We start from the raw sequence: 14189 nt of genomic DNA, 5'->3' as shown, positions 1-14189 counted from the left end.
GATGGCTTCCTGGCACTGCCCTAGAGTTTTGACTTTCTGGAATACTTACAAAACATTCAAGCAAACAAGGAACAGTTCAAGCAAACAAGGAACAGTCATAAACATGTCTTCCAGCAGAGTTCCTCTGCTTTTGGAGAGGTTGGTAGTACCACCCTGGTGAATGGTCGTATAATATGCTTTACTATAGTTGAGGTAACACATCCAGTGACTGAGATAATGTTCATGACTTCTTAAGAAGTTACTTCAGTTGTCTGGGTTATGGCTGAAAACCCACAGTACTTGATTTTTCCTGTAGTCTGTTCCACTGTATCCTCTGAAATGCTAAGTGTCAATGTGAGAAGCTTGTGATTGGGAATACACTTATAGTTGGTATATTCTGTTAATGGTCTCATGGAAGAAACCACAAAACTTTGGGTTTTTTTTGTGTTTTCTTCTATTAAATGCAAATCCAGGAGTGTTAGCCTGGGAAAGTTGGCAGTCCTGCTCCAGAAGAACAAGAGGTTCTACATGGACTTTACTTGGAGAAGCATTTTCTCTGGCTTTTTAAAATTTAATCACAGCATGGACTGGTGTAACCTGCTTGTTCTGTAGTTATGAAGCTCAATGTTGCTTCTGGGACCTGTTAAATTATGAAGTCTATATGTTGTCATATACCCCATCATTGTCTAGCAAATGAACTGCTAAACTGACACAGTGTGGGAGAACAGGGAGTGTTAAATGTTATTAACACCAGTCACCAATGTCTTGATTCCTGGCAGTTCACAAAACAACTTGTATTTGTTGATACCAGGGAAGTAATAAACAGAACAAATTCGTAACAGTCCTACCCTTTGAGACCAGAAGTAATCTAATAGCCTGGTGACAAAAATGTAGCCATTGTTGTCTTTATTAGCTGTGGTACATTTGTTAAATACAATAGAGCAGATCTCTCCTGTGGTCTATAAAAGCATCATTAACAGTAGTGCTAGTGAGTGAGCCTCTGTATTGCATAGTCCTGTATATATTATACAGTTATTATATATTATAAAATATTATAAATTGGTGTATTATAAATTAGGGATAGGATTCAGGTCATAATGACACTGTTCTGAAGATTTGTAGGTAAGGTAGTATAGAGAATACGTATGCACATTTGTATATATGTTATTTTAAATTACTTTTTCAGGTATAAAGCAGTAACTGTGTGTTGCAAAAAGAAAACCCACCTGTACTTGAATGTGCATACATGGGGTGTTTTAGGAGAGTAAATCATAATTTTTTTTTTTTTTTGTTATCTTTCTCTCTTAGGATACTGTATTAGTTCGGCTGTATCAAGAAACCAGTGAAGATGTGGAAATAAGGATTGCTGCCTATTATATAGCAATGAAATGTCCTCATGGAGAGTTATTTAAACAAGTACAAAAGACTTTGCTGAAAGAAACATCCAGTCAAGGTTAGCCAAAGGGCTACTGAAGTCTTGCACATTCCTAAAGGATACTTTAATGTAACATTTACTTTACAGGTGTAATGGTACCAATCTATATGAATATTTAAACAAATTATATAAATTATATCAATTTTATATTTTTTATATAATATTTTTATTTTTTACTTTGAGATTGTTTGCAAAAGATTGTATGATTGCCACAGTTTGTTTTGCAGTCTTGATACTGTTATTTTCGCAATAGTCAGTAAGGAGTGACACTTCATAGAATTAGGTCCCTCTAGTGGCAACATTGAATTAGCTGAGAACTCTTGACAAATAGATGTATGGAATGTCTTTGATGTTTAGTGCATTGGAAATACAAATGAGTAACTGCAAATTACATTTGTTTGAGAAAGAAGCAAGTAGCAGAAAAGAATATTGCAAGCTGCAGATATAAAGTAAGCTATTTCTCATTTAGAATAGAATCATAGAATAGTTAGGGTTGGAAAGGACCTTAAGATAATCTAGTTCCAACCCCCCTGCCGTGGGCAGGGACACCTTACGCTAAATCATATCACCCAAGGCCTCGTCTTGAACACTGCCAGGGATGGAGCATTCACAACCTCCCTGGGCAACCCATTCCAGTGCCTCACCACCCTAACAGGAAAGAATTTCCTTCTTATATCCAATCTAAACTTCCCCTGTTTAAGTTTTAACCCGTTACCCCTTGTCCTGTCACTACAGTCTCTAATGAAGAGTCCCTCTCCAGCATCCCTATATAGGCCCCCTTCAAGATACTGGAAGCCTGCTATGAGGTCTCCATGCAGCCTTCTCTTCTCCAGGCTGAACAGCCCCAACTTTCTCAGCCTGTCTTCATACGTGAGGTGCTCCAGCCCCCTGATCACCCTCATGGCCCTTCTCTGGACTTGTTCCAGCAGTTCCATGTCCTTTTTATGTTGAGGACAGCAGAACTGCACACAATACTCCAGGTGAGGTCTCACGAGAGCAGAGTAGAGGGGCAGGATCACCTCCTTCGACCTTCTGGCCACGCTCCTTTTGATGCAGCCCAGGATACGGTTGGCTTTCTGGGCTGCAAGCGCACACTGAAGCCGGCTCATGTTCATTTTATCATCAACCAACACTCCCAAGTCCTTTTCTGCAGGGCTGCTCTGAATCTCTTCTCTGCCCAACCTGTAACTGTGCCTGGGATTGCTCCAATCCAGGTGTAGGACCTTGCACTTGGCATGGTTAAACTTCATGAGGTTGGCATCAGCCCACCTCAGAAGTGTGTCAAGGTCCCTCTGGATGTTGTGTGGGACAGTGTCGAACGCTTTACACAAGTCCAGGTAGATGACATCAACTGCTCTACCCCTGTCCATCAGTTCTGTAGCCCCATCATAGAAGGCCACCAAATTGGTGAGGCAGGATTTCCCCTTAGCGAAGCCATGCTGGCTGTCACCATGCACCTTGTTGTTTTTCATGTACCTTAGCATGCCTTCCAGGAGAATCTGCTCCAAGATTTTGCCAGGCACAGAGGTGAGACTGACTGGTGTGTAATTCCCCGGGTCATCCATTTTCCCCTTCTTGAAAATGGGGGTTATATTTCCCTTTTTCCAGTCATCGGGAACTTCACCTGACTGCCATGATTTTTCAAATATGATGGCCAGCGGCTTCGCAACTTCATTTGCCAGCTCCTTCAGGACCCATGGATGGATCTCATCAGGTCCCATGGACTTGTGCACATTCAGATTTTTAAGATGGTCTCGAACCAGATCCTCTCCTACAGTGGGCGCAAGGTCTTCATTCTCACAGTCCCTGCATCTACCTTCCAAGACTTGGGTGGTGTGGTCAGAGCCTTTGCCAGTGAAGACCGAGGCAAAGAAGTCATTCAGAACCTCAGCCTTCTCCAAATCCAGGGTAGCCAGTTCTCCTGAGAGCTTCCTGAGGGGGCCTACATTCTCCCTAGTCTGTTTCTTATTTGCTATGTACCTGTAGAATCCCTTCCTGTTATCTTTAATACCTCTAGCTAAGTTTAATTCTAACTGGGCTTTAGCTTTCCTAACCTGGTCCCTAGCTTCCCAGACAACATCCCTGTACTCTTCCCGTGCCACCTGTCCTTGCTTCCACTTATTATAAGCCTCTTTTTTTCATTTGAATTTTCCTCAGGAGCTCCTTATCCATCCAAGGAGGTCTCCTGGCCCTCCTGCTGCGCTTCCTTCTTATTGCTCTTTTGCAGTTATTTTACATCAATTTTGATGTCATTTTAATATTGAGCACAGTATTTTAAAAATAGCATGAGACAAAAACTGAGTAGATCTGACGACTGCAAAGGAAGGCCTGTTGATTTTCATTTAGATTATTTCAGACATCTAGGAACTTTCAGGCTTCCTGCTGTTAGCATCAAGGCTAAGTGGGAGGTGCTTTGTCACTGAGCTAGAATCGGTTCTTCGGGTCAATTGAGAGTCCTCTAAGGATCACAGTTGGAGAACTGTGGATCTAATGGCAAACAAATGGCATCAAAAACCTGTTTGTAACACAGGGAAAAAGTAAAACTTGGATACTAGCACATGCTGTGTTAGGAATGTTGTGAAAAGGACTTTTAGGAGTGTTAATCATGTATCCAAATGTATGATAGCTGGCCAACAGTCTAGCAGTCATCTGGGGAAAAGGTTAGTGTGAGTATAATGTCTTGATAGTTTCTTCTGAGTTATGCTTCCTGCTTCTGTGGTTCCATGATCAATTATTGTTTTACCTAAATTATTGTTTACTGAACCGGGAACTGAAGCTGAGTAGAAAATCTTCTATACTATGCATAAAAATATATTTTATGAGGTAGCTTACCCAAAGGAGAAGCTGTTTGGGCTGGTACAAAATGAAACTGTAAGTTCTGTAAGAGCACAGAATCCTATCAGCTCTTCATTACCAGAGCACACAGAGTTTTAAGATGATCCCATTATTTGGATGAAGCAGGGATTTTTTTTCTAAATGGTTTTGCCACATTCAACAAAGAATACCTCTGGACTAATTCTTTGCTTTTAAATCTGTCAGGAAGGAGCAAATATGAAAGGGGTATATATAAGGTTGGTTGCAGGCAGGTGAAAGCAGGCTCTGTCTGTACTCTACATCTGGATCATACCCAGCTCTGAACTTGAAGCAGTGTATCCTATCTGTTTTATCAGAAGTTTTATATCCAGGCAGGTGTATTCTGCAATGATTGAGTTCAGGCCCAGCATTTTGTTCACGTGATGATGTGTCTAGTGGTTGAGAGTTGACTTGTTCAACTGTGTTTAGAGTTCAGACAGAGACAAATTGCATCATCCTCCAAAATACTGTCAAGGTCTACCGTCAGTGACCCTTCTGCCCATGGCTCCATGCAGAAAAAACGAATTGTCTGATTTATGAAGGAGCTCTGCAAGTCCATCCAAAAGGTTTTATGTTTTAAACAATTTAATGCAGTACTTCTGAATTTCATTCTTTTCCTTCCTTTGACTTTGGTTGATGTAACACCTAAATAATTCATGTAATAGGCTTTTGATTAGCAAGTGCTTTGAAGGCATAGAGCACATACTAGTTTTTAGTTGCCACATTCAGAAAAAGCAATATGAAAAAAAGAAGTTGTATTGTGAAAAATGTAGTTCTGTCAGTGTTCAGGGTCGTACATTGCACTAGCACTGGAGCCTAATGTCTCTTATATCTGCAGGAGAAAAAAGCGCCTCTGTTTAAGAACCAGACTCCAGAACACATGGAATCTGTTTGTCCCCCCCCCATGCAGCACATATATGGCTAGACCATGAATCAGTATAGTGTCATGCAGAAATACTAATTTTGAATCCCAGCTGTTTAACTGTATGAGCTTTTTTTTTTTACTGTTGTACATTGCACAGCATAGAAAGATTCTTTGTATAGGAGTGGTGAGTTTGCTGTATGTGAAGAAACTTGCCAGTTTTCCCTTACAAGTTCACCAGTGTCATTGCCAGTGTTTGTGCAGGGTGTCTGGTTAGTAGCCATCCCTGTATTTAAAGTTGCTCAATGCTTGCCTTTAAAGGGCTTTGTTTATTCCTGCTTATAGTTTTTAAGGTTAGTGTTTTTGTATTTTAAGGTTTTCATACGCTTGCAGTCAATCCCAGACTTAAATACTTTTTTTAATATTTCAGTATGCTGGGTCAGTGATTTTTTCAAGAACAAAATGAGTGATTCTGCCAAAGTTGAAGTTTAAAACCATCTTCTAAATAATTCTGTTGCATCTGTTCTTTGAAGAAGGAACAGGAACAGACCAATATTATTTGAGCTGCACAGCTTGGTCCTTCATGTCTGTATTAGAGTTGTATCTCTTTTTTCCAACATTCCTTTGAGTTTAGTATAGAAGATCCTTTGCAAACAGTGAGTCAGTAGGTTAACCTTACCTTCTTGCCTGCTTAGGTTAGCTGAGAAGCATAAATGAAACTGGGCAGTGAATGGCCTCTCACATGCTGTATTGGACAGAATGAGACAGTATTTCAATAAGTTGACCATGGTAAAGAGAGGTGTGTCAGACTGATTTGAATGGTGCTGAAAATGAATGAATTCTGTTGTGGCCAGGGGAATGGTTTAGGATTAATTTTTCTATAAATAAATAAGAAGGTTCCCTGTATCAGTTCTTAAAACTGTTTTAGTTTTTCTCTAATTTAAAATGCTTTTCTTTGTTTGATTTAAGTGGGCTCCTTTGTTTGGAGTCATCTCTCTCAGCTCCTGGAGACAGATGACCCACTGAAGGAGCACCTTCGAGATTCTATTCCTGATGAAATCCTGAGCAGAGATTTTGATCGGGAGACATGGAAATACTCCTCATATTCTGATGCCACATTCCACTCCGGTAATGCTTTGTAGCATATGGATTGTTAAAACCTCGCATGGTTTCTGGTCCTTTACATCTTGTTCCAGAGAATTTTCTTTTTTTATGGCTTAATAGTACCCAACGTAGGCTGATTCTGATCTGACCTTAATTGAAGTATATCCAGTGTAATTCCAGCAAGCCAGATACCATGCAGCTTGCCTTTAGTGAGAGAGAGAGTAAGAAGCAGTGAACTTTTTAGATTATTTTTGTGAATATCAACTTTGACTCCTTCCTTAGTGAGCTTCCTTTGCTGCAACAGGGGATTGGGATGTATTTTTTCTTCTGATTTATGCTGTTTCCTTGGTGTATGAAATGATACAGACTAATTCCTTCCAGTCTTGCTATCTGTTCCTCATTTGCTTTTAGCAAAAATGCTAGATAATGTTTTTCAGAGTAATGTTTTGATTTTCTGTCTATCTCTTCCAATGCAATTGTGTAATACACATACTGTAAATGCTCTTTTAGTGTTTTCCAAACGATAGACTTTCAGTAATGTCCATTAAAGTCTTTATTATACTAAAAAGTTAAACCACTTCACCTGTTGACTTAATGTTTTATTCACCATCTTCTTAATGAGCAGAGTCGCAGTTTGCCAAAGAATGATGAGATTTGCAAAGTATATGAGAACAGATGATCTCCAAATGACAGGCATCTGATATTTTCTGTTGCAGCTGGTGCAGGTGCAAATATGGAAGCATCAGTGGTCTTTTCTCCTGCATCTTTTCTACCACGATCAGTCATGACAAATTTGACTGTTCACCTTATGGGGCAGGCTGTAAATCTGCTGGAGGCAAGTTTATGGATTTTTGGTTTGGTTTTGGTTTTAGTCTCCCTCCTCAAGGGATACTTGGTGTATTAAAGTAAAAAGAAAAAATTTCCATTTACAGTGGGAAAATAGTTCTGTTAACAGTATTACAGTTTCTGTTTTACCACTTACAGTGGAAGATGGATTGGTTTGGGTACACTATCAAAGGAACAAAATATTTTTTCAGCATCATATACCCTGAATTTATGCGTTAGTGATACTATTTTAGACAAACTTCCAAACAGATCTTATTTCAGGAGCATTGAAAGGGTATGTTACTGTTTTCCAACCAAAATACTGTTTGTAACATGTGAAAATAGCAGTAGCTCAAACTTGTATGACAAATCTTCCTTTGTACAAAAACCTAAAGGTTGCATCTGGTTATATTTTGTTAATTTTTTGCCTGTAGTGCTGGATGTAGCTTATGCATATCACTGTCAGGCTTTTCACTGACATGTACTTTCCCCTAGATTGGTGTACGATTAGAGAATGCTGAAGCTCTCGTGCAGAAGACCTTTGGGCAGAAATCTGCTACTTTCAGTGACTACTTTTTTGCAAACACTAATGAAAGAAACCACAAATCAGAAAATCCAGTGAAAACAACAGGAAAAGTCAAGCAGAGGAAGCTGACTTTGAAGCAGTATGGCTCCACTGATCATCTTGTGACCAAGTCTGGCAAGCCAAAGTTGAGGAAAGCTAACCAGAATTGTCCTAGTAGAAAGTACAGTAAGATGAGTGAGATAGTCAAAAAGGTACTGACACTTGGAAAAATTAATGATTTTCCCCAGTTAAACTTAGGGCCCCATCTAGGATTGGACAGCTGTTCTGTGCTACTGACTGTTGTGCATAAAGTGTATGTAACCTGTTGCATAGAACTTAAACCCTACAGATCAACAAAGAGTCAGATCTTAAGTTTTTTGAGATTTATTGTCTCAAAACAATGACTCTCATGCAGGGGAATGTGTTGCCTGTACTTTGAGTTTCCTCTTGTTGTTTTGAGCTCTGATTCTCTTTATACTGATGTGCTTTCATCTGTTGACTTCTGTAGCACTATAAACAGCTGCTGATGTTAAGTTCTTGAGTCATGCTGTTTGCAGTCTGACTTCCCAGTTTGATGTCAGATGTCACATTGAGCCTTTGTGAATTTGTTTGGAGAAAGTTATGTTTTATGTATGTAACAGGAAAGCTTTGGGAATTGACTTCAGTTGTTGATATATTACCTGGAAAACTTGGGGACCATGATTTATTTAGTCTTAAAACATCTCTCTTCTTGGGACTCTGGGAGTTTCTTACTACTGTGTAAGCTCATGTTCATGTTTTGTTGCTCTTTTATTGGTTCATAAAAAGGGAAAATGTAAACTTTTTTACTTCTTAGCAGCTTATTTAGCAATTACGGCATCCATAATGCTGTATTATTTGAGATTGTGTTTTTCAAAGCCTCATCTGGTTTTGGGTATATATTGCAATACTTCTTTTGCTCATTCACCTTAGGGCTAGACATTACCTGTGTTCACAGTGAAAGTCAGCTTGTGCAGTATGGAGGTGAAGTTTAGCTGGGAAGAACAGGTACTAATCTAGGGTCTTAAGTGGTCTTGAAATATTTATAAAAGGGAGCCTGATGACTGTTTAGTAAGAGCATAACCTGCACTGAGGAATTGTTTATTATGTCTTTGAAAGGAAATTAATATAAACATAATTCTCTTCCTGATTTATTTCTTCATGACATGTCAGTTTACTGAGACAAGGATGGGAAAGGAGGCACTGAAATGTGAGCTAAGCATGAAAATCTTTGGAAATGAACTTAGCTTCTGGAATTGTGAAGATTTAAGAAAAAAAAGGAAACATTATTCTTTAAATCTGGCTGCGTTGGCTGTCAAACTTCTGAAGGTAATATGAACCTTTCTTCTATTGAAAGTAAATGCCTTGAGAAACTACTTTCTTACAGATATGTAAAAGATACAAAATATTAGTTACTGTTTCCCTAAATTGAACTCTAAAAGACACCAGTATATATTTGTCTTAAACATTGTTGTTTAGATAATGTTTATACAATACATTAGGCAAGAGCTTGTTCTGTTGTTCTTACTTCTCATTCAAATCCTTCTCATTCAAATAATTTTTTCTTTAACTGGGTTAGGACTAATGTCTAACTCATGCCCTGACCAGATGCAAGCTTTAGGCTGCTTTCTACCTTATTTCCCAAATCAGCTCAATTAAAAACCCACTTTCACAGCAAGCAAATGCAGTGGAGAGTTATATGTGGAAAAATGCTTGAATGCTGACTTTACTATGCAAAGTAAAATTTTGACATTTGTTAGTTTGGGTTTTTTCACTGTAGGGGCAAGAGGTCCAGTTTAATAAAAGGATGAGTTTGGCCACTGAAGGATTGCAATTCCCAGCAATTTCAGGCTTTCCTGTTCAGCTGGCAGTCAATGCCTCAGCAGCAGTGAACATAAAAATCAAAGGGAATGCGGATTTCAAACAACAGTCAAATTTCTTTCTAAGTGGGTATATCAAGCCAAGGTAATAACTGCTTCAAATATGCCACTTTCACATATTCCTGATGTCTGTCAAGTAGCAGTTCCTGATGTGAAAGTTTTGTGTGAATGTTTGTGGTGATTGACTAGGAGATTCCTGAAGAACTCAAGCAGTCGTCAGCATTATGTTATGGAATTGCTGCTATACTATAAGGATAACAGTGGTTTCTTATCCTGCCTATTTGATTTTGAACTCTATTGCTGTGCTTTTCCAGTACTGTTTTGAGCTGACCGTTCCTCATTATCTCTAAATCAGATTCCTAAATGCGGGCATGCAGATGATGTTTTGAATATTTCACCTGTTCCAGGGATAACATTTTGGATTTTTCTCAGGATCAGACATGTAGTTACAGGTTATCTACAACCAATGGGTGATTTAACCCTTGCCTTTCTATTTTAGTTTTTTATACATACTGAATACATTTGCTAAACTTCACTAGGTGCTGTATAGACAGAAATAAACTTACACCATGATATAGACAGAGATAAAGTTGCACTCAGTCTGCATCACTTTCCCTTTCCTGATATTTCATGCTGAATCCCTTAGGAGATACAGTAAAACTATACTTTAAGTCACGTTAGAAGGTGTATATTTGTGTACCTACAATTTTTTCAGTTGTTTCCTGAAACAAAATAGTCATGATTTTAATGTTAGAATATACTGTGTTACAGCATCAAGTGCTTTGTATTTATAGAGGAGAATGAACAACCTATGGTTTAAATTAAGTGCTTTAAAAAGAAACTGCTTTTCATAGAATAATATGTATCTGAATCTTTTAACAGTGCATTTGTCCAGCTTTCTGCTCAAATGGGAACTGTGGGGATTCTGGGACAAGCTGGCCTAAACTGGGTAATAGGAATGAGGACATCTTCTAGTCTTGATGGGGGAATCCAGGTAAAAAAAGGGCAAGAGCTCAAAGTTTTTTTGAACACTCCAGAAGAATCTATGGAGATAATGAATTTCAGGTAAGATTAAGCAAGGACTTCTTAGTAACTGTGATAACTTCCTTGAATCAGAATGTAACTGGCAGGCTCATTAGTAGAGTGGAAATATATTTTGTCAGAAAACAAACTGTTTCAGTCTGACTTACAGTCCAGAAGAAAAGGGAAAATTATTCTGTGCATTTTACATTGTTTTACCATAAAAACGTATTTTTGAATCAGAGCCTGATAATAAAAGGTGTAAATGAAGTTTTCATACTCCCCTGTTTTTTCCTACCTAATATCAGTGCTGTTTCTGGAACTTTTAGTGTCCAAAGAATCTAGTTTAGTGTATTAAAGTTGTGGAGGAAAAGCTGATGGTATTTAGTGAAAATGGGTGCAGAACGGTATTTAGCAAGACACTGGAGTTATTTGGAGTATAGTGCTAGCAAGGTATGCTCATAACCTTCTGGTGAATTTTTAGTTAGGTTATTTAATATTAAATATTAATATTTAATATTACAATATTTACATTATGAAACACCACCTCAACAGCTGTCAGATGTTAAGCAGATTAATTGCGTTAATGCAAGTGAGGCTTTTGGGCTTATTTTTTTTTCTGCTGGCTTTCTCTTTTCTTTGAACTCTTAGATTTGATAGAAGTCCAGGTAGAAGGCACATATTGTAAATGATATGTCAACTACATGCCTTTTAGACATGACAACAGATGAATGAAGTATTTATAGTATGTGGATTGTCATTCCTTAATTTTGGACATTGTGGTACCATAGGATATGCAGCTCAGAAAAGAGCTAAAATGCTCTAGACTTCACATTTTAACCATCCATTCCCTTAGGAGTCTGGGAAATTACTAACATAGTTCTGTTTCTGTCAGCCAGGATGGATAACAGGCCAAAGTGAAAGTCCAAGTAATTACAGACCGGTATTGTGTATTATTTGAACAAAAGACTGACTGTAGAGTCTATGAGATGCTGCCTTAACTCTCTTGCTCCCATCAAGTGCAGACACCATGATTCTTGTATGAGCAGTTTAGTGATGTTCTGGAAGAACTTCGAGACTAAGACAGAACTAATGTCCATACATAGCCTAAGGTGGGATGGGGTGGGGGAAGGGAATAAAGTCTAGAAGCCAGGAAGTGAGTGGAGTTGCAATAAGATGACCATACAAATTGCACAAAACAGAGAAATCTAATTTTGGCTGTGAAGAACTGCGGAGGAATCTCAAGGTAGTGACAGATTGAACATGGAAAATTGTGGGTAAAAATCAGTGCTAATTAGTAGAAATGTAGACTGATCTTAGCAGAACTTTATCTTTCTTGTTTTCCCATTTGGGAGAAGGGGGCATATAACTGAGAATTTTGTTTAAATATTGCAGTAACTTTAGCATAATTGTTTTAAGGTGACTGACTGAAATTCTTGGTTGTAGCTCTAAGCTATACTTCAAAATGGTGGACGAGATGGAAGATACAGATGTTTTCCAGCACCACACAGAAACCAGATCTTGCACTAGAGAGGAAGGTGAGTCTAGATAGATAGATACTATGTTTGTCTTAGAAAGCTTTATCATTCTGAAATATTCATAACAGATCATTTTGTTTAGTAAAAGTTCTTGTTTGCATACTAATTCTAATGTCTTCAGTGCAAAGTTCATTTGCATGTTTTCTTTGTTGTTCTAACTGAATGGTCAACTGTTGTCTTCCACCAGTGTCTAAGATTATTGGCTGGCAGCTGTGTTCTGAAATGTCATATCCTGCCGCAGCCAGTGGTTTGGTTTTCCCTCTTACTGGACCTTTGAGAGTGGCTGTCACATTAACTAAGCAAGACAGAGGCCTGCAGCAGTACATTGTGGAAGCTGCATATAACTATATTGCTCAGGTACCATTATGGCATGCTTTACTTTGGTTTAGTTTATTATGCTGATGAAAGAATGATGTATCTCAGTACCACATACTCAGCTTAACTGGCTTTCAGGGTCTACATTGTTATTATTTCTATTCCCATTATAGTGGGAAAATATATATGAAATCACACATGTGAATACATATATGGGTGTGTATTTCCATATACAAACCTGCACACATGAGTATTAAGCCATTTTGTTAGGTAAGAGTGATAGTGCTGGAATTAGAGACCAGGATTTCTGACTTGGTGCCCAGTACTAGACAACCTGGCCTCACTTCAATGACTTGTTTCTGTTTGTGACAAAAAAACCTCAAACCCCAAATTGTTTGTTTACATTAAGCACATTATTCAAAAGCAGAAGTTAGGCTCCAGTAAATCCACTCCAGAAGGCTGTCAGTTTCTTAACATGTTTAGGCAATCCTGGGGAAGGAATGGCTTTCAGCTTCTTCAGAGGACAATTAGAATTCATGGCTTTTTCTAAAATGATAGTATAGGTATTTAAGATGGGTGGTGTCTCACCTTCTGTCACAGACCAAGTATGCCGCTGAGCTTAAGCTAAGTCTTTTTACTGGGAGATAATTTGGGCTTTGGTTATATTTGATCACTGCTCGGTATCTGTAAGACAGCAAGATAACAGCAATAAGCAGAGTAAGTTTTCCTTTGTGGTGTTGTTTTCTTGACTATCTCTAATAAAAGCAGGAAAGGGAACAGGTATTTTCCCCTGCCAGAGAATCTGACGTCTGTAGGCAGGGCAAGCTGCAAATTGGCACCTAAGGCACCCACTGCAGGGTCATGGCGCTGTGCACCATATCCCACTGCTGACGCCAGAATGTAAGGGCTTAAGGCAACTCTGCCAACCTGTAGTCACTTAGGCCTGAGTGATAACAGCTTGAATTTGTAACTGGAAGGGTGATCTGATTTTCCATTTGGCAGGATTCAGCACAATTTCAAGAGAAGGTGGGTATGCTGTGAAATGAAAGGTGTTTAGGTAAGATTTTCTGAGACAAGCATTGGACAGGGAATGGAAAAAAACAGATTTTCTGGGGGGGGAAATTTTGAAAAGCAGATAGGTGAAAAATTGTAGCAGTGAAGGTGGCTGTGATCCTATCGTGTAACTCAGTGTGATATATTGGTTTGTGAATGCTTTGCCAATTGCAAATGCAGTTATCCTTTTTTCCTTCCAGGAGAATTCATGGATCCCAAATGAAGCTGTCCTTCACCTCTTCATTGGGACTCCAAAGTCAGACTTGAAAAGGGATGTTGGCATTGACCTAAATTTTAGTGTCCCACAGAAGCAATTCAGAATCCAATTTATGCAACCTAAGAAAAAAATTGCGATTGATGGTAGGTTTTTCAGCTGAGAACCAGATCATCAGTTAATGTCAGTTAGAACTTCATTAGAATTAGAAGAGAAATGCCAATATGTTTCAATCAATAATCCGGTGCTAAAACTACATTACTGTGTAATAGACAGTCATTTTACTGCTTTAGGAAACGCCCCATTCCCAGTGGTATTTGCATCTTGGTTAAGACTATTCTGCGCAGTCAGAGGTTCAGTGCCTGGCTCAGAAGCCCAGGTTAAAGAGGAAAGCTGATACTAGTATAGATGAAGTTAAGGCTAAGGAGCACAGTGGATTGTTCTGTAAATTTTTACATAAGCTGAACTGGCTTTACTATTGCTGAATTTTAGTTTACTGTATACTGTTAGTTATGGTATGAAATTACT

At 38.6% G+C, this 14189-nt stretch overlaps 1 protein-coding gene across 1 annotated transcript in view; it reads left to right on the top strand.

Moving 5' to 3' along the window:
- LOC134160128 (uncharacterized) overlaps window positions 1–14189 on the top strand; it is a 95027-nt gene that overhangs the window by 18953 nt on the left and 61885 nt on the right. Inside the window, exons 12-21 of the mRNA XM_062611803.1 lie at window positions 1288–1432; window positions 6099–6257; window positions 6950–7068; window positions 7554–7835; window positions 8815–8970; window positions 9422–9606; window positions 10404–10586; window positions 11988–12079; window positions 12267–12436; window positions 13648–13807. Coding sequence (XP_062467787.1) covers window positions 1288–1432; window positions 6099–6257; window positions 6950–7068; window positions 7554–7835; window positions 8815–8970; window positions 9422–9606; window positions 10404–10586; window positions 11988–12079; window positions 12267–12436; window positions 13648–13807 — 1651 coding nt within the window. The remainder of the gene's footprint in view (window positions 1–1287; window positions 1433–6098; window positions 6258–6949; window positions 7069–7553; window positions 7836–8814; window positions 8971–9421; window positions 9607–10403; window positions 10587–11987; window positions 12080–12266; window positions 12437–13647; window positions 13808–14189) is intronic.

This window comes from Pezoporus occidentalis, unplaced genomic scaffold (genome assembly GCF_034315485.1).
Source record: "Pezoporus occidentalis ecotype Australia unplaced genomic scaffold, CSIRO_AGI_Poc_V1 ctg158, whole genome shotgun sequence".
NCBI classification, from domain to species: domain Eukaryota; kingdom Metazoa; phylum Chordata; class Aves; order Psittaciformes; family Psittacidae; genus Pezoporus; species Pezoporus occidentalis.
Note: the sequence above shows the minus strand (reverse complement) of the source record. Positions and strands in the feature narration are given on the sequence as shown.